The sequence below is a fragment of the Camelina sativa genome, chromosome 19, assembly GCF_000633955.1.
Source record: "Camelina sativa cultivar DH55 chromosome 19, Cs, whole genome shotgun sequence".
Classification (NCBI taxonomy): domain Eukaryota; kingdom Viridiplantae; phylum Streptophyta; class Magnoliopsida; order Brassicales; family Brassicaceae; genus Camelina; species Camelina sativa.
The window spans coordinates 21831955-21851056 of NC_025703.1; the positions used below are offsets into that span (position 1 = coordinate 21831955).

Below are 19102 nucleotides of genomic sequence, written 5' to 3' on the forward strand. Positions count from 1 at the left end.
CCGAAAACCAAAAAGGAGACAGTCGTTGCAATCTTTCTCAGACAAATCCGGTGTGCACTGCGTAGCAGCAAAGAGTCTTGTGCATACTTCCTCTTAGAGCCACCTGATGCAGCAACTTGTCTGAGTCGGTTAAGTAACTCGCTCTGCAGCCGAATAAACTCGTTTCTATCCCCCGTGGCATTGTTCGGGTTCGGTGATTCCAAAACAGGCAACGTCCTGAGTTTCCCAAGAATGGGTTTGTCTGAATAACGAAACATACATTTCGTGGCTCGCAAGTAACCTTCTCTATGTTGGGAACAGTAGGATGTGGTTAGATTCACTGCGGCTTGGGCGATACAGTTACGGCAATCTACTCGAAAGAGTACTCTATTGCAAAGTCCGATGGCCTCGACTCGTTCTTGATCCGAGTCTCTTCCGCTGGAGAGATTGTAGAACCCATAATTGTTGGGAGTGAGAGAGTGGATGGAAGAAACCTAACGGTTGAGATTCTTGGAGAAGGCGGAATCAGCAAAGTTGCTTTGAGGGGATATATCATATCAACTATTTATGGTAGCATGTGACAACTTCAACAGTATCTAAAGAAAAGTTATGTGATGTTGAAAGAAATTATAAACAGAAAATTTGCTTAAAAAATTCCTCCTAGGTTTTGTCGCAAGGACACGATTGAAAATATTAGTGAGTGTGTACTCGCGTTTATGAATTATCTAATCATGATCATGTGAGATGGTATTTATATGCTCGATATAACCATTTCATGATTCTCATTAATATATCTTAACTATATCTGATAAAATTTTGCCGCGGACATAGCGATATCATCTGGTCACATGAACTTCATAAAATTAGTTGGGTGCAATGTTTTTAAACCCGGACAAAACCGGCCGGTCGGACCGGTCTAACCGCAACCCGGCAGATATTCCGGTTCGGATTACCTCTAAAACCCGGATAAATAAAAACCCATAAAAAACCAGAAAAACCCGCTAAAAACCCATGAACCGGTGGTTGAACCAGCGGATCGGTATCAAATTAATTTTTTTTTATCACATTTCAAACTCAAATCAAATTAAAAATAAATGTTGTTATTTATAAAAAAAACCACTTAGTTATTTTATCTAATCATTTAAAAATTTAATTTTAGCTGTTTAGTACTTAATTATGTATGTTTTGTTCATATATTTATAGAAAAATAGATGTTATATTCATAAAATGTAAACAACCCAATTAACAAATTGACCCGTGGTTAAGCCGATCCGACCGGTTGACTCAGTGATCCGAAAGACTTTTAGTTCACCTTCCGGTCCGGTTTTAAAAAAAATTGGTTGGGTATTGTCTTGAGTGGTCATTTCCAATTATCGTTTATTGTGGTGAAAACAGTATTCTCGAATAGATCTTGAAGTGATAGTGTTGTATAAAATGAGAACTAGGACAACTGAAGAGACTACAACAGTTGCCTTCGCAAAACCCTTCGTTTATATTGGTTGAAAATTGTGTTTCAATTCAACAAGGGGAAACATTGGTCAAGCTTGATTCGGGATGTTGTTAGAAATTTAACCTTACTATTATGTTACATATTACAAAAAAATGCCATTACATTTTAATTAATTTAATAATTTTGAAATTATTCAATAAAATTATTTAACAGATTTCATTTATTGTTTTAGAGATAGTAAGAAACATTAACAAGCTATTTAGAACAACTATAAACTTAACTTTATTTATAAACTAAGATTAAGTACTTGCATTCCTTAATCGTTTAACAATAAAATATATATTTTAAAACTAAGATACAATATTACTTCTATTTTAAAAATATAAAATATTATATCTAATTTATTAAATATAACATCTTATTGAAATCTAACAAATCACAAATGTTAGTTTTATTCAATATAATATATACAACTAAAAAAATTCAAAAAGTTAAAACGAAATTTTTAAACACGACCACTTCAATACGGGGTTTGTTTTATTTTATGGATTTTACCATATTTATATAATTTACGGTTTTGAACATTGTATCATGTAAAGGGTTGATATCAAAGTATATATGAAACTAAATAAATTAAATATGAAAAATTATAAAAACTATTGAGTAAATCAAATAAAACTTCTACTACTATTTTATAACTAACAAATTACAGTAAAATTTACGCAAATATTTAACTATCTAGCTAGTTAGTATTACATGGACTAACAGTCGTCAAAGAACTATTTTTGTGATGTACAATTTTTTATAAGTAATACAAATACATAAATAATTTAAAACGTTTGGCTACGGATCGAATCTCAACGGATTACTAAGGTGCCGCTACGTCAACATACTAATGATTTATAGTAGCTAAACAAATTCTACAGAAAATTCATGTCACTTTTTGTAACCCTTTCCATATTATGTTTTCTATATTTTATGAGCATTGATTTTGTTTTTTAGATGGATTATTTTTTCAAGATTCTTTTTCATAAGTTTCCCAAAAAATGTGACCATTACAATGTCTTTATTTTAGATCAAAACTTTAAAGTTGAGTTGGATAATTAATCTTTTATTTTTCTTTAAGTGAAATTTTATAATATATCTTTATAGTATATGTTTCTTAGAAACTAATGTTTCACTTCAATGTTATTTTTCTGTTTAGAATTTTATAAATACAATTACATAAATTATAAGCTTACTTCTTTTCTAAAACTCAATAACCCATTCTAAATTTTGGAATATGATCATTTTAGGGTTGAAATTTGCATAATAACATTAAATGATTATTTTTTATTTATGTTACTTAATTCATTTTTATATAGTTATTATTTTTATTATATACTAAACAAATTTATATTATTGTTTTTATTATTTATAAATTTACTTAATTCGTTTTTTATTTATTTTTTACTATTATTAATATATAAATAATAAATATGCAATGAATAAATATTTTAAATAGTATTTTTAATACAAAAAGAAATATATAACGTTACTTAGGTAGATGTTTATGTGGAGAAAGGACAAGAGAGAAAAGTTAACTTTATATATAGAGATTAGGAAAAAAAATTGAAAATGGAATTACTAACTTTTTTTTTAAGCACTATATTATTTTTTGGTGAGCTAACTAATTTTCTCATAAATCAACATATTTAAATATAAAAGATTGAAATACACAATAGTAATTATAATTCAAAATGGCTTTTAAAAGAACAATATAAATGTATATATATATCTACATATTTTTGGTAGAATATATATATATATATATATATATATATATAATCAAACTTGGTAGATCCTAAGAGCTAGATATACTAAATATACACAAGATTTTTTAAATATATATAAGCTGTATAATCAATTGCAAATGCATAACATAATTGAGAAGAGCTGAAAGAGATTCGTGGCGAAGCAAAATAACGAAATTCATCGCCGCTCCGCTTTGTTATGTAAGAGATCTTTAACTTTCTTTAGCTTCTATCACTCTCTTATGTAAGGTTTCATTTTGATGAAATTAAATTAGGAATCTAGTTAAGTGGATTTGATTAGTGTGTTAAGTGTTTTGTGATGATGTGTTTGGGATGCAATATATACTTTCAATTGAGAGGTGACGTTTGAGTCACCAGAGATGGAATTTGTCTCTATGACTTCAATAGACTGTCTTCCGGATGATCTTCTTGTCAAAATCTTGTCCTTCCTTCCCACAAAACAAGCTGCTTCAACTTCTCTTTTGTCCAAGAGGTGGAGGACTCTATTTGCTTTCAGTCATAATCTTGACTGTGACGATTCCAGATATTTCCACCCCGAGAAGAGTAAACGGAAGAGTTTCAGGCATTTTTTGTATAGAACATTGGATTCGCAAGGCGGTAACCATATAAAGAAGTTCTCACTAAATTTTAATGAAAGACTGTGTATGTGTAAACAAAAGGATTTGAGAGGAGGACATGGCAGGCTTGTTATTGACCGCCGGATATGTAACGCCCTAGAAAAAGGTGTCTCTGAGCTTCATCTACGCTTCGAAAATATGGTGCGGCGGGACAGTGATCTCCCAACCAAAGTGTTCACTAGCACAACACTGGTTAAGCTTTCATTAGGAAAACAACTACTCATCCCAAGTTTTCCTTCGGATACATATCTTTCAGCACTAAAGATTCTCTTTCTTGATTTCGTTTCGTTTACGGGTGATCAATTCTCTGGTGTGTTTCTTGCTGCTTGCCCTGCACTTGAGGACTTAACCATACTTCAAGACAATTACTCACAAGGAGAGGTCAGATCGAGCAAAACCATTAAGAGACTCTCGGTTACCTATAAGCGCGATGTTAAGTTTCATCCCTTGAGCATTAATTCACTTGACATACCAAGTCTTGTGGACCTCTACTACTCTGATTATGCTCGGCTTAAGCCTCTACATTGTAATTTGGATTCACTTTCCAAAGCTACACTGGACCTTACTGTTGCAAGAGATTACAATACATATAAGCTGGTTTACGGGGATGTGACGCCTCTTATTAGTGGGATACGCAACGTCAAGACCCTGCACTTGACCACTTCTGCTGTCCGGGTGTGTTTTGGTATTGTATGATCTCATCATCTTTTGGTTAGAAACAGGGAAAATATTCTTTGTGCGTATATTTCAGGTGATTACAGTGTGCTGCAAACGTGGACTACCAGTGTTCAACAACCTCCTTGAGTTAGTGCTTTTGGGTGAAAAAAAAGGTTTGAGAGTGCTTTTGCCACTTCTGCTTGAGCGTTCTCCAAACCTAAAAACTTTAGTTCTCTCGGTATGAAGCCAACCCTAAACAAATCGATCTTTACATATATGACTGCTGCATGACATTAAAAGTAGTCTCTCTCATCTTGATGCTTTAGGGTCTGCATCGTTACACATTTAAAGGAAATCAGTTTTTAGGAATTCACATTCCCCCCCCAATAACCAAATAAAGATGGTGAGTATCAAGGAGCATCAAGGAAATGCAAACGAGCTGCAACACATTAACCATTTCTTACTCAAAATGAAAAGCCTTAATGTTGTGAAAGTCTATGTTGTACCTACATTGCAACTCACGAAGGATCTGTTGAAACTTTCATACAAGATCAAGATATTTAAACGAGACACGGTATTAGGTACAACCGTTGAAGTGTCCAAACCCAAGCCCAGACTTAAGGAGTTTCTAATTAGGTTTTTGGTGCTTTTCTCTTTTGGATTAGGTTGTTTTTGGTATTTTTTTTTTTTTTTTACATAGGTTTTAACCATTGGTACACAGCCGAAAACAAAAATAGTTATTGTATTGTAGATAAAAAAAAATTCAATTTATTTGGTTTCTAAATTTCCAATTATTTAATTTTGTATCTTATTAAATGTATAAATCGTGATGACCTAGTTAACACTTCTTTACCTAAATCTCTTTCTCCCAATTCTTTCTATTGCCAAAGAAGACCTTAAAGTTGGCAGCATTTTTCAACTCTTCACACTTGCCATATCTCTCATTTTAAAGATTGCTTGACACATATGTATACTCATATCTAGAAAATCAAAAAGATATTCAATTAGAGAGGAAAAACAATATGAACGTTCGATAGCAAAAGGAAACAAAAATTATCAAATGAATATCTTTTCAAAACTGTATAACAAATTTATACTTTTATTCTTATAGATAGATCACTGTAGATTGCAAAATTATCTCATGGATTGATGGATAAAATTATTTAACCATTTTACTTAATGTATTAGATCAGTCTATGATTCTTATCAATCCAACTCATTGGAGTTGGGTTGGATTATAGACCCATATAACTATAACATAAGCAATTAGTTTATCTTTCTTTCATTTATCACCAATTTTTTTCATAAATTTGGATTCTACTGCATAAATTCAAATATCTTGTTTATGTCTTTTGTTGACTAAATGAGTGGCCAAGTAAAAGTTTAGTTTCATTTGTATTTGATTTTTTTTGTTCATTCGTTGAATTTAAGCTATTCCCAAAGGGATTAATAACAGTATAAGATTCAACAGTTTAGAAAATAAACAAAGAGATAAAAAAAAAACTAAAGATGGCAAACAGTTTTGGGATTGTCTTCTTGCTTTTGCTGGCTCTCTTGGCCTCTTGGCGCATAAACTGTGTTTTTGCTTCTCCTTGGCTGGAGTTACACCCATTGCGTATCAACGGTCTCTATCTATACTTGTTTCCCCGCCTTTTTTTTTCTTTTTTTCTTTTTCAGTTTCACTTTCTCATTAATGTGTATATGTATATATTTGAAAACAAATAAACAAAACATGAAAAGTTGAATCTTAAATTTAAGAAGTTTCAAAGAAATTATAATTTCCTTATCGGTTTTTATTATTATTATTTTGATATCAATTTAAAAGAAATGAAATCGAATCGGTTCAACTGTTGCAACGATTTCGATATTGGTTCAGTTTGGATCAACAATAAAAAGGATTCTACACTATTTTTAACTAGCCATTTAATCAAAATTTATGTGTTTTCTTTTTATGATACATGTGAAAGTAGGAGATCAGAGAAGGAAGCTAATACCAGTATCACCATCATGTAGTCTAAAAGGTGGTGGTGGTCGCAGTGGTGGTTGTCAGGGTGGTAGAGGTCGACAAGTTGGTGGTCCTCCGAGACGATAGTTTCCCCGCTCGCTGTGATTTGGCATTATCGTCGGTCTACACTTAGTATAAATCTGGTTCAATTCTGCCAATAAGTTGAGAGAGATTTAATTAGTATTGTTTTCCTGAAAAATTCTTATTTGTTTTAAGGTAGACAACCAAAACATTGTAGTCCCTATAGCAAATTTAAAATAGAATATGAAGACAAGAAATACACAACACATATATGAGAAAGGAAACAGTCCATACCTTTTCACCGGCCATCCCCAACATATGTTTTGCGGGGGCACCTCCACATTTGTTTCATTCAAACTGGTGTTGCCATCAGTTGTTACATTTGTTTCAGTCTGCCTATATTGCCTGGAAACCTGAGAGCAAGCTTCCATCACTATTGCCATGTTTTCCTTCAGCTTTGCCATTCCAGAATCATATTGTCTATCTCCTGAATCAATCAAACGTTCCGTAAACCGTAACTGAATCTACTGTGTTCTTTATTAGAGCAATACATATCTTCGATCTACATCTTTATCCACCATTTGCGTTTTGCTAGACTCTTCATGAACATCAACAACATCTTTCTTGCCCCTCCAACTATTGTGCTAAAATGGATTCTCATCTAACACCAACTAAAACATTATTCACAAAATTTAATGACATGGATGCTCATTTAACCTTTCCACTAAGGCTTGTAATCAACTTTTACTTTTAGTAATGTTATTAACAATTTATCCCAAAAAAGTGGGGAAAAGGCAAAAGAAAAAGGAGTTGACCAGTAACTCAAAATTTCATTAACTGTCTAGCTGAATCTGTATATTCGGTAAAAACAATTTCCCAGTCAATATTACTACNCTCACGAAGGATCTGTTGAAACTTTCATACAAGATCAAGATATTTAAACGAGACACGGTATTAGGTACAACCGTTGAAGTGTCCAAACCCAAGCCCAGACTTAAGGAGTTTCTAATTAGGTTTTTGGTGCTTTTCTCTTTTGGATTAGGTTGTTTTTGGTATTTTTTTTTTTTTTTTACATAGGTTTTAACCATTGGTACACAGCCGAAAACAAAAATAGTTATTGTATTGTAGATAAAAAAAAATTCAATTTATTTGGTTTCTAAATTTCCAATTATTTAATTTTGTATCTTATTAAATGTATAAATCGTGATGACCTAGTTAACACTTCTTTACCTAAATCTCTTTCTCCCAATTCTTTCTATTGCCAAAGAAGACCTTAAAGTTGGCAGCATTTTTCAACTCTTCACACTTGCCATATCTCTCATTTTAAAGATTGCTTGACACATATGTATACTCATATCTAGAAAATCAAAAAGATATTCAATTAGAGAGGAAAAACAATATGAACGTTCGATAGCAAAAGGAAACAAAAATTATCAAATGAATATCTTTTCAAAACTGTATAACAAATTTATACTTTTATTCTTATAGATAGATCACTGTAGATTGCAAAATTATCTCATGGATTGATGGATAAAATTATTTAACCATTTTACTTAATGTATTAGATCAGTCTATGATTCTTATCAATCCAACTCATTGGAGTTGGGTTGGATTATAGACCCATATAACTATAACATAAGCAATTAGTTTATCTTTCTTTCATTTATCACCAATTTTTTTCATAAATTTGGATTCTACTGCATAAATTCAAATATCTTGTTTATGTCTTTTGTTGACTAAATGAGTGGCCAAGTAAAAGTTTAGTTTCATTTGTATTTGATTTTTTTTGTTCATTCGTTGAATTTAAGCTATTCCCAAAGGGATTAATAACAGTATAAGATTCAACAGTTTAGAAAATAAACAAAGAGATAAAAAAAAAACTAAAGATGGCAAACAGTTTTGGGATTGTCTTCTTGCTTTTGCTGGCTCTCTTGGCCTCTTGGCGCATAAACTGTGTTTTTGCTTCTCCTTGGCTGGAGTTACACCCATTGCGTATCAACGGTCTCTATCTATACTTGTTTCCCCGCCTTTTTTTTTCTTTTTTTCTTTTTCAGTTTCACTTTCTCATTAATGTGTATATGTATATATTTGAAAACAAATAAACAAAACATGAAAAGTTGAATCTTAAATTTAAGAAGTTTCAAAGAAATTATAATTTCCTTATCGGTTTTTATTATTATTATTTTGATATCAATTTAAAAGAAATGAAATCGAATCGGTTCAACTGTTGCAACGATTTCGATATTGGTTCAGTTTGGATCAACAATAAAAAGGATTCTACACTATTTTTAACTAGCCATTTAATCAAAATTTATGTGTTTTCTTTTTATGATACATGTGAAAGTAGGAGATCAGAGAAGGAAGCTAATACCAGTATCACCATCATGTAGTCTAAAAGGTGGTGGTGGTCGCAGTGGTGGTTGTCAGGGTGGTAGAGGTCGACAAGTTGGTGGTCCTCCGAGACGATAGTTTCCCCGCTCGCTGTGATTTGGCATTATCGTCGGTCTACACTTAGTATAAATCTGGTTCAATTCTGCCAATAAGTTGAGAGAGATTTAATTAGTATTGTTTTCCTGAAAAATTCTTATTTGTTTTAAGGTAGACAACCAAAACATTGTAGTCCCTATAGCAAATTTAAAATAGAATATGAAGACAAGAAATACACAACACATATATGAGAAAGGAAACAGTCCATACCTTTTCACCGGCCATCCCCAACATATGTTTTGCGGGGGCACCTCCACATTTGTTTCATTCAAACTGGTGTTGCCATCAGTTGTTACATTTGTTTCAGTCTGCCTATATTGCCTGGAAACCTGAGAGCAAGCTTCCATCACTATTGCCATGTTTTCCTTCAGCTTTGCCATTCCAGAATCATATTGTCTATCTCCTGAATCAATCAAACGTTCCGTAAACCGTAACTGAATCTACTGTGTTCTTTATTAGAGCAATACATATCTTCGATCTACATCTTTATCCACCATTTGCGTTTTGCTAGACTCTTCATGAACATCAACAACATCTTTCTTGCCCCTCCAACTATTGTGCTAAAATGGATTCTCATCTAACACCAACTAAAACATTATTCACAAAATTTAATGACATGGATGCTCATTTAACCTTTCCACTAAGGCTTGTAATCAACTTTTACTTTTAGTAATGTTATTAACAATTTATCCCAAAAAAGTGGGGAAAAGGCAAAAGAAAAAGGAGTTGACCAGTAACTCAAAATTTCATTAACTGTCTAGCTGAATCTGTATATTCGGTAAAAACAATTTCCCAGTCAATATTACTACGCATCGGTCTTTGCCATGATGCAGGAAGTAAAAATGTTTACTAAAAATGAGGGAAATAGAAACAGTTCCCAAATCTTTGAATATTTTTGTTGTTTCTTTATACGCTCCTTTTCACTTTTTGTTAGTCTTCTTCTTTACTATCCGACCAAACCTACATAGACATCAGCAGTAACACTATGTTACTAAGATACACATTCGTGTAGTTAAAATAAAGCTTTACTAAGTGCAGCATTCTGAGATTAGATGACAAACGTAATTAGACAGGCAATTGGAATCATAAAACATCATCTAGCTTCAACTTTCACGAAACCCTTTTTTTGGTAGCTTGCAAAGAAATGCCACAGTTATACACTTAAATACTGACTAATTTAGGCTTACCCTAAATGAAGAAGCAGAGCAGCCCTATACGAACATTTTGCGGTACTGCTTTTTCTCTTCATTGTCTCTAATGGCGAGCTGCACATGTGTGGTTATTAACGTCAGCTCAATGACTTTTATGCAAGAAGTTAAGTCACTGCAAAAAAACTTGTTTATACGAATACCAACCTTTTTCATAACTGCAGCATATTCTTTCTTGATACCAGCTGTAAATCAACTCCCACGATCATACGCGTACAAAAATGCTATAATTAGATTTCTCTTCCAATACTCATACATCAATAATGACAAATCAAGCAAGTCAAACCATAATAATAGACGCCTTAATGAATCACTCACCGTCATTAGGTTCGAATTGAAGAGCTTTCTCAAAGCTTTCAGCAGCAGCATCGACATTATTGAGAGCCATGTATGCCTAACATTACCAAAAAGTGCACATAAGAAACAGAAACAAACTTGAGATCCATGATTTTGGTGGTTATGCCTCAGTCTAGGTTCTTGAAAACTGTAGAACAATAAGTTTTTGAAGTACCTGGCCTTGTCGAAACAATGCTTTAACATTGTTATCTTCATCACGCATCGCAAATTCAGTGTCCAACAACGCTCCCTTAGCATCTCCAAATTTGAGTTTGCAGGCCTGCCATAACAGCCAGTTACAATATAATAGTTAAAACATCAGCTATAAAGGGAACCCAAAGCAATCTGAGTTGGACTATGGAGAAAACATAGGGAATGTAAACAGAGATGAAATCCATAAGTCATATGAGCAATGATTAAATCATTTTGATGTATGTCCCACACTCCCACAAACATAATCTCTAAGAGTATTATCTTGGTGCATATGTAAATGTCAACCTACCCTACTTTTTCTCAAGAAATAATTAAACAGCACAAACCAACATAAATGACAGGTCTACAGTGTAGCCCACTTCACTTTTAGTTTACATTACATTTTCCAACTGCCTATCATTCTATCGACAGTGAAGCTTATCCGCAAGAAGTAAGCAACATCAGATAGTAACAAGAAATTTGGCTTATCGTAAGAGTATGAACTTACAGCACTATTAGTGAAGATCTGCGACTTTGTCTTGCGCAAGGCAGTACTCGTCTCTGCAAGACCACAGGTAGAGGAGTATGCACAGTATCAATATTCCCTGAGAAATACAGCAAATGGAAAAATATATATAAAAAGAAAAAGTGATGAACAACCTTCATCAATGCCCTCTTTCTCCCAGCAGATATCCAGATAACGTAAAGCCTTACGGTACTTTCTTAGAGCCATCTTATAGTCTTGTTTCTGAGAGTAAATTTGAGGACAAAATCATATCAAATTCAAAGAAACAAAAAGCTTGAACATTAAAAACATTTCATTCGGAACGTTGGGAAGAGCACCTTAAAGTGTTCATTTCCATGAGCCTTGACAAAATCAACAGTCTCCATCCACCAAGACAGCTCAGCTGGGCTTTCATTTAGATCAATAGGCCAGTCAGGGTACACATCACCGTCCTTGAAAAAGTCACAAATCCCATCATCTGCTCCCTCGGGGATCTCTCCACAGTCATGAACCACAACATCCTGAGAAGGACAAGACTGTTCCTCTATAGTAACATGCTCAATTGACCGAACAACTCCCATTCCTTTAGTAACCCTTCCAAACACAACATGTTTCCCATCTAAATGAGAAGTCCGAGTTGTTGTGATGAAAAACTGAGAGCCATTAGTGTTGGGACCAGAGTTAGCCATAGAGAGCATCCCTTTCCTCTCATGTTTCAGTTCAAAGTTCTCATCTTCAAACTTCAACCCATAGATAGATTCACCACCAGTACCATCATTTGCTGATATGTCCCCACCTTGAATCATAAACCCCTTGATAACACGATGAAATCGATTCCCCTGACAACAAATTATACCAAATAACATTAGTCATAAGCGTTCAGAACAATTCTATAGTACAATTGCATCCTCAAAGCTTTGATCTTTCCTTTACTAAGACCAACAACAGTAAACTAATTGCAATACTGAAACAAACTCAAAAGCTACTAGGCAATACAAGTTTAAGAACTTACAGAGAGATTCAAGCAAAGACCCATCAAACCCCAAAATCATAAGCATTCAGAAACGTTTCTATAGCACAATTTCATTCTAAAGTTTTGATCTTTCATTCACAACTACCAACCACAATTATAACAAAGTTTTGATCTTTCATAACCCAAAAGAAGAATGACCCATCAGAACCTCAAACCCTAAAATCATAGAAACACCAAATACCCATTTCTAACATTTCATAAACCCAAAGCAAAACAGATACATAAGAGAGCATATATAGACATAGAGAGAAAGAGAGAGAGAACCTTGTAATGGAGAGGGACACCAGTGTTTGGACCAATACCCTTTTCTCCGGTACAAAGCAATCGAAAATTCTCAGCGGTTTTGGGGACAACGTCATCGTAAAGCTCGATAACAATCCTTCCTTCAAGCTCACCTCCAATGCTAATGTCCATGAAACACTTTGACCGACCCATTTCTTGTTCTTGCTTTCTTGAAACCGAAACAGAGACTCGACAGAGAGAGAGAGAGAAAGAATCGGAGGAAGAGACAAAGAACGTTGTGTATTCTCTCTTCTTCTCTCAGTGTGGCTTCCGTCTCTAAAAAGACTGTAGATGGAGACTTGTCTCAACTCTTTTTATTAACTCTCAACGCAGAAATCAAAACGACACACACACAGAGAGAAGGAAACCCTATGACCCACTTGCTTCCTCCAACTAATTTTGTCTCTATTTATTTATTTTTATTTCCGTTTTATTTATTTATTACTTGCTGCCAAAATATATAACGTTAAAAAAAATATAAATTTATTACTTGCTGCCAAAAAAGAACAAAATATTGATAATTAATTTTGATACTTGTCCCTTCAGGTACATTCCATATACTATAACAGTGGATAGTTGGTGATTATCCCACTATGGCCACTACACAATAAATATTTCGTTTTATTATTGATATTTTTAATTATTTAAGTTATTTACATTATTATTTATTGTTTTGTATCAGATATTTTAGACTTTTTAGTTAAGTACATTTTGACATATTTAAATAGATAGACTCAAACGAAGTTTTGATACCAAAAAAAAAAAAAAGACTCAAACGAACTAAATTTTTATTTTTACGGAAAAAGTTTATTAAAAATAAAAATTTCTTCGACCTACAAATATAATTTTCAATGTTTTCAATTTATAAAACAAATTATCTATATTATACATTTTTTACATGTTATAATCGAAATTAATTTGAACGAGAAATAAGAATTCAAAATGGATATTTTAAAAATCTTAATTTTTTTTGTAATTTTAACTTTTTTCTGGCAAATCCCTTCACAAAAGTAACCAGAATCATATATATATATATATATATATTATATCTTGAGTTCTTTAGAATTTTCTTTGTAAATGCTTTATAAGATTATATATTTACATTTACATGTTAAAATAGAAGTTAATTTGAATGAAAAATAAAACTTCAAAGTGAATGAAAAATATATTTATATTTTTTTGTAAAGATTGTATATATTTATTTAAACACCTAAGATTAACATTTAATTAACATCTTTAATAATTTTGTAACGCCTGTTAACATTTGTTAAATTATAACTTCAAATTCACCAACAATTCAAATATAAGATCTTTTTAAAAATACCCATTTTCCTATGTTACTTTTTAAAAATACTCTTTCATGTTGTCCATTTTCAAAAATACCCTTTTTCTATGTATAAAACAACTAAATTCTAAATCCTAAATTCCAACTACTAAATTCTAACCCCTCAAACCTATATCTTAAATGTAAAATAGAGAATCCAGACCTAAAAAAAATTCTAAAAATTAATTTAATATATTGTTATTTTGTAAAAAAGGGTAAAAATAAAAATGTTCAAAAAATGGTATTTTTGAAAAAGGTATCCCAAAAGGGGTATTTTTAACAAATTCTCAATATAATTTTCAATGTTTTGAATTTGTAGAACAAATTATCTATATTATATATTTTTTACATGTGATAATCAAAGTTAATTTGAACGAGAAATTAGGATTCAAAATGGATATTTTAAAAAGAGAATTTGTTAAAAATACCCTTTTTGGAATATCTCTTTTCAAAAATACCCTATTTTTAAACATTTTCATTTTTACCCTCTTTTACATAATTTCAATATGTTAAATTGATTTTTAGAATTTTTTTTAGGTTTGGGTTCTCAATTTGCATTTAGTATATAGTTTTGAGGGGTTAGGGTTTAGTATTAGGAGTTTAGGGTTTAGAATTTAGTGATTTTATTGAGAGAAATAGGTATTTTTGAAAATGACCAACATGAAAAGATATTTTTAAAAAATAACATAGGAAAATGAGTATTTTTGAAAATTCCCCTTTTAAAAATCTTAATTATTTGTAATTTTAACCCTTTTTTTTGGCAAATCCCTTCACCAAAATAACCAGATATATATATATATATATATATATTTATATATTGTATCTTGAGTTATTTAGAATCTTCTTTGTAAAGTCTTTATAAGATTACTAGTGTCATGGCGGCCTAAATTAAAAAAAGTGAATTTTAACGGCCCAAATTATAATCTTACCTTCTAATCTGATTCGTTTGATTAAAAAAAAAAAAAAGAAAGAATCTTCTAATCTGATTCTCGTTTCATCGGAGCCGACAGACCTCATGCTCTTCATCTCCAACAGAGTTAAATAATCCATCGATTGTTTCAATTTCAGCAAAGGTATCTGATTCTCGTCTCATGTTTTTGATCGACCTCATGCTCTCCATCTCCGACAGATTTAACTCATGAACCGAGTGTTTCAATTTCAGCATACCTGATTCTCGTCTCATCGGCGCCGACCAACCTCATGCTCTCTATTTCCAACAGAGTTAACTCATCCACCGAGTATTTCAATTTCAGCAAAGGTACATGATTAAGTAAATCCAATTAGAAAATTAGTGAACACTCTTGGGATTTTTTTTTTTTTTTGTTGCTTATCGTTAGAAATTGAGGGAACTATATAATGAGTAACTTTTTATCCTCTCTTATGATTTGATTTCAATCCAACAATGGCGTTTTATATCTCCAGTTCATTAACTCCAACCCATTTCTGGAAACCCTTAAACCCTTTTAATACCCTCTCCCCCTTTCAATTTCGGGGTTCTCTTTCTAGTTTCGTCCGACGGAGAAAACCAGAGGGAGCTAAATTAAGCTGTAAAGTCAATATGTTACCTTCACGTAGAGATGGGTTGTTGATTAGTTGTTGCAGTACATCGAGCTTTGAGTCTCCTGAGTCTTCAGTTTCACGGGAAGAAGATGCTGCATTTGAGGTCTATCTCTCTCTTTTTATCTCAATTGCAAATCATGTCAAAGTGTAGGTTTTTTCTTTTCTAGAATGAGAAGTGACAAATCAATTAGGATTTTGAATTGTATACCTGTAGATAAGAGTGTATGTTGCATACGTTTAGTGGAGTTTTTAAAAGCTTCGATTTGTTTATTTGGATTTTGCAGAGAATAAGGGAAGCTGAAGGAGAACGAGTTAGCAACATGGAAGAGCTTGAGAGAAAAGCTAATGTACAATTAGAAAGGCAGCTTGTGATGGCTTCTGATTGGAGTAGAACATTGTTAACTATGCGAGGGAAGTTAAAAGGAACAGAATGGGATCCTGAAATCTCTCACCGGATCAATTTTAGTGATTTTACGAAGCTCTTAGATTCCAACAGTGTTCAATACATGGAGTATTCAAATTACAGAAAGACCATATCAGGTTCGAAGTTACAGAAAATTTTATACTTGCAGTGTTTTTTTTCTATTTGAGAAGGTCCATCATGTAATTGTTTACCTCATCAACAACATCATTTGTAGGACATAGTATCGCACGCTCCTTGAAATAATCTCCATCATCAAGATTGTGAAGCAAAGACGGATATGTGCTAAGTGCGATTGAATTAATTGGATCCAAAGAGTCTTTCAGAAGCATATCTTCAGGTATATCAATCACCGCTTCACCGTCGTTTGGCTCAGAAAGTTTACCATCTCCAAGTTTTAGTATCCACTCAGAAAACTCTTTGATGAGATCCACTGCTAATGGATCTGACTCCACAGTAAGTCTCATGTTTTTTGTTAATGTAAGAACTTGGCAAGAGTTCCACAAAGACGAAGAAGATAATGAAGCTTGAACAATCTGTTTTCGACTGCCCTTAGGTACCACTGGTAAAATCTGACGAAAATCACCTCCAAAGACAACAGCTTTACCTCCAAAAGGTTTTCCAAGGTTAAGAATATCTATTAAAGATCGATCTAAAGCTTCAAAACAATGTTTATGCATCATTGGTGCCTCATCCCAGATGATTAACTTAGCTTCTTCAATCAAAGCAGCAATATCGCTATCAGCAGAAAAGGTGCAAGTGGAAGTCTAGTGTACCTGTATCGGTATTGAAAATTGAGAATGAGCTGTTCGACCACCTTCTAATAACAATGCAGTCATTGCAGTGGATGCAACATTTAGGACAATCTCTCCTTTTGAACGAATGTATGTAGATAGGGTTTTCCATAGAAACGTTTTTCCTGTGCCTCCAAATCCATAGACAAAGAAAAGACCTCCTCCTTTTGAATCCACTGAACCAACTATATGATCAAATATATTCTTCTGATCAAGGTTCAACAAAGGTAGCAAACGAAGAAACTCCTTTTTGACATGCATGCCTGTCGTAACATAGTTCATCACTTATGAGTCTGTTGATTGCAGCTGGGATATTATTATTATCCGGAAATGGTAGTTCAGTGAAATTTCTTAGAGCACTTCCATTAGAGATTAAAAGCCTTTCAATCTCAAACAAAGTTTGATACTTGATTTGCTCATCGGACATAAGATAATCTGCAAGTAAAAATATATAATATTAAATCCAGTTAAGCTTGTATAAAGTTGTGTATTATTATGCTTTAAAACTCATAAATATGTACCTGGTGTCCCACGGATTTTCCGCTGCATATATAAGATATCTTCGGAGAGTAAATGCCACGTTTCTAACCAAACATGGTTTGGTCTTGACAAACTTTCTGAAAGAAGAAGCATAACAAATAGTCTTCGCATATAGTGTGCTGATCCCCACTGACTTGCTTCAGTTATTGCACCAATATACTCTGAGTCATCATCAAGAAGATTCAGAGCAAAACATGCTTCCTTGTAGGAAGAATATATGATTCCATCAACAGTGCACAAATCATCAAAATTTGTAGCTCCCTTTGCTTTGTTTAAAATCATCCTCATGTAGAACAATTTACCCGCAGCTGGAGTAAAATGATGTATTCTCCCGAACGAAACTTTTCTTTTTCTGATTGTCCATTCTTTGTTTCTCTTTTTCCACACAAACCAAGAAGGAAATTGAGCGTAAGTGAGTTCTTTTGCGAATGCTAATTCCTCATCTTCCGAGCTGTTAATTTTCATCCACTCTAACAATTGCGAGGTTTAATTTCCTTCTTTGGCTAGGACATCATCAACATCTTCATCCTCGTCGTAACATACAATATGCTCTCCTTCTAGATGAATATTCAGTCTTTGAATATGAACACTACTATAATGTATTTCAAATTCAAAAATCCTCCAAGCAGATTCACACGGTGCAATGTACCTATAAAGAAATTAGATAAATGTAAGAAAAACCTTCAAAAAACAAAAGACGTAGTATAAACTCTTTAAAAATACTTCACCTGAAATCATAGAAACGCTTAATTTCATCTATAACTAGTTCTACTACCGGGTCTGAAGATCCATCATTTTCTACTTGGTTGTGAAACTCAACATCATTTCTTTTTCGATTGTCCTTTGTTGTAGCTAAGACACGATCATTTCCCTTGTTGATGTATTTGAATAAATACTTTATTGCTTTTGTTTGGTTGCACCATTCAACATTGATGTGGCATTGATACTTCAAGAGTAGATATGGGTTGTAAGGAACGACATATCCATTGTCTAGCAAAGTTCCATTTTTCTCAACTGATCGACCATCATCTCTTCGCTTGTAAACTGGGAATCCATCTTTGTTGATGCAAGTGCTGCTGTTGAACTCTTTTGGAAACTTTTTCGTGCACTTTCCTTTATCCATACATGGTGAATGTGGATTTACAACCCCACATGGTCCATGTATCATAAATTCTTTGACAACATTGTAGAGTGTTGGATTTGTTGCTTCGTCTGGAATTTCAGCAGAAATTACATTGTCAATGGCATCAGTTGTTGTCAGTTTTGATCCTTCTGCAAAAATAGTAGAATATGGGCATGTGGCAGTCCTCTTTTCTGAAATTTTATAGTGTACAAAACTGTAAAAAAGATAGAAGGCAAAAAATTCAATATGATATATCTAAACTTAAAGGCAATTATTCTAACAAAAACAAAAAGTGTTAGATATTTTTACCTGCTGTTGCAGGACCAAAAACATTATTTATTTTTATATCAACAATCAAATTGTCTAGCTTAATCTTGAAGATTCTAGACATAATATCAGCTCTGTCTGTTGATTGGTGACCTCGAGCTTGCAGGTATCTTGTGATCTCTGGCCATTTTGGATTGCAAGTGAAAGTAATAAATAGATCTGGATATCCAAAGTGCTGACAAACTGCCATTGCATCCATATATCTTTCCTGCGTACATCGTGCGCTACCGATAAAAGTAGATGGTAGCACCATACGCCTACCAACCTTTGAGGTGTTCATGTTTCCTTTATCAGCAGCCGCCTCGACGTTTACGTATTTATCAACACGTAAAGCCTTTTGGTTGAGCTTCAAATATCCTATTCTTTCTACCTCTATCATCGTCAATCCATCTACCAGAAACTGCTGAAATAACATGCAGGAGCTCAT

General features: G+C 33.0%; 2 protein-coding genes and 1 pseudogene across 8 annotated transcripts; 2 read left to right on the plus strand and 1 right to left on the minus strand.

Moving 5' to 3' along the window:
* Positions 3999-6609, plus strand: LOC104768080 (annotated as a pseudogene).
* LOC104766898 (peptidyl-prolyl cis-trans isomerase CYP40-like) lies at positions 9757-12739 on the minus strand. Its single transcript, XM_010490876.2, has 9 exons — positions 12569-12739; positions 11610-12110; positions 11427-11514; positions 11275-11327; positions 10750-10854; positions 10557-10632; positions 10386-10423; positions 10218-10295; positions 9757-9990 (listed from the first exon to the last, which is right to left on the minus strand). Exons 1-8 carry the CDS (start codon positions 12737-12739, stop codon positions 10242-10244), a joined length of 1086 nt encoding a protein of 361 aa, XP_010489178.1. The 3' UTR covers positions 9757-9990; positions 10218-10241.
* Positions 14844-16894, plus strand: LOC104766900 (probable inactive ATP-dependent zinc metalloprotease FTSHI 4, chloroplastic). 7 transcript variants are annotated; one of them, XR_764143.2, is made up of 7 exons: positions 14846-14983; positions 15073-15168; positions 15417-15573; positions 15755-16010; positions 16109-16347; positions 16448-16517; positions 16622-16894. XR_764143.2 is itself a non-coding variant. In XM_010490877.2 (3 exons), exons 1-3 carry the CDS (start codon positions 15313-15315, stop codon positions 16135-16137), a joined length of 546 nt encoding a protein of 181 aa, XP_010489179.1. In that variant the 5' UTR covers positions 15178-15312; the 3' UTR covers positions 16138-16439. The 7 variants fall into 7 exon arrangements, 1 of the variants encoding a protein (XP_010489179.1); XR_764141.2 differs by having other exon boundaries at positions 14845-14983; positions 15333-15573; positions 16448-16894; XR_764140.2 differs by having other exon boundaries at positions 14847-14983; positions 16448-16894.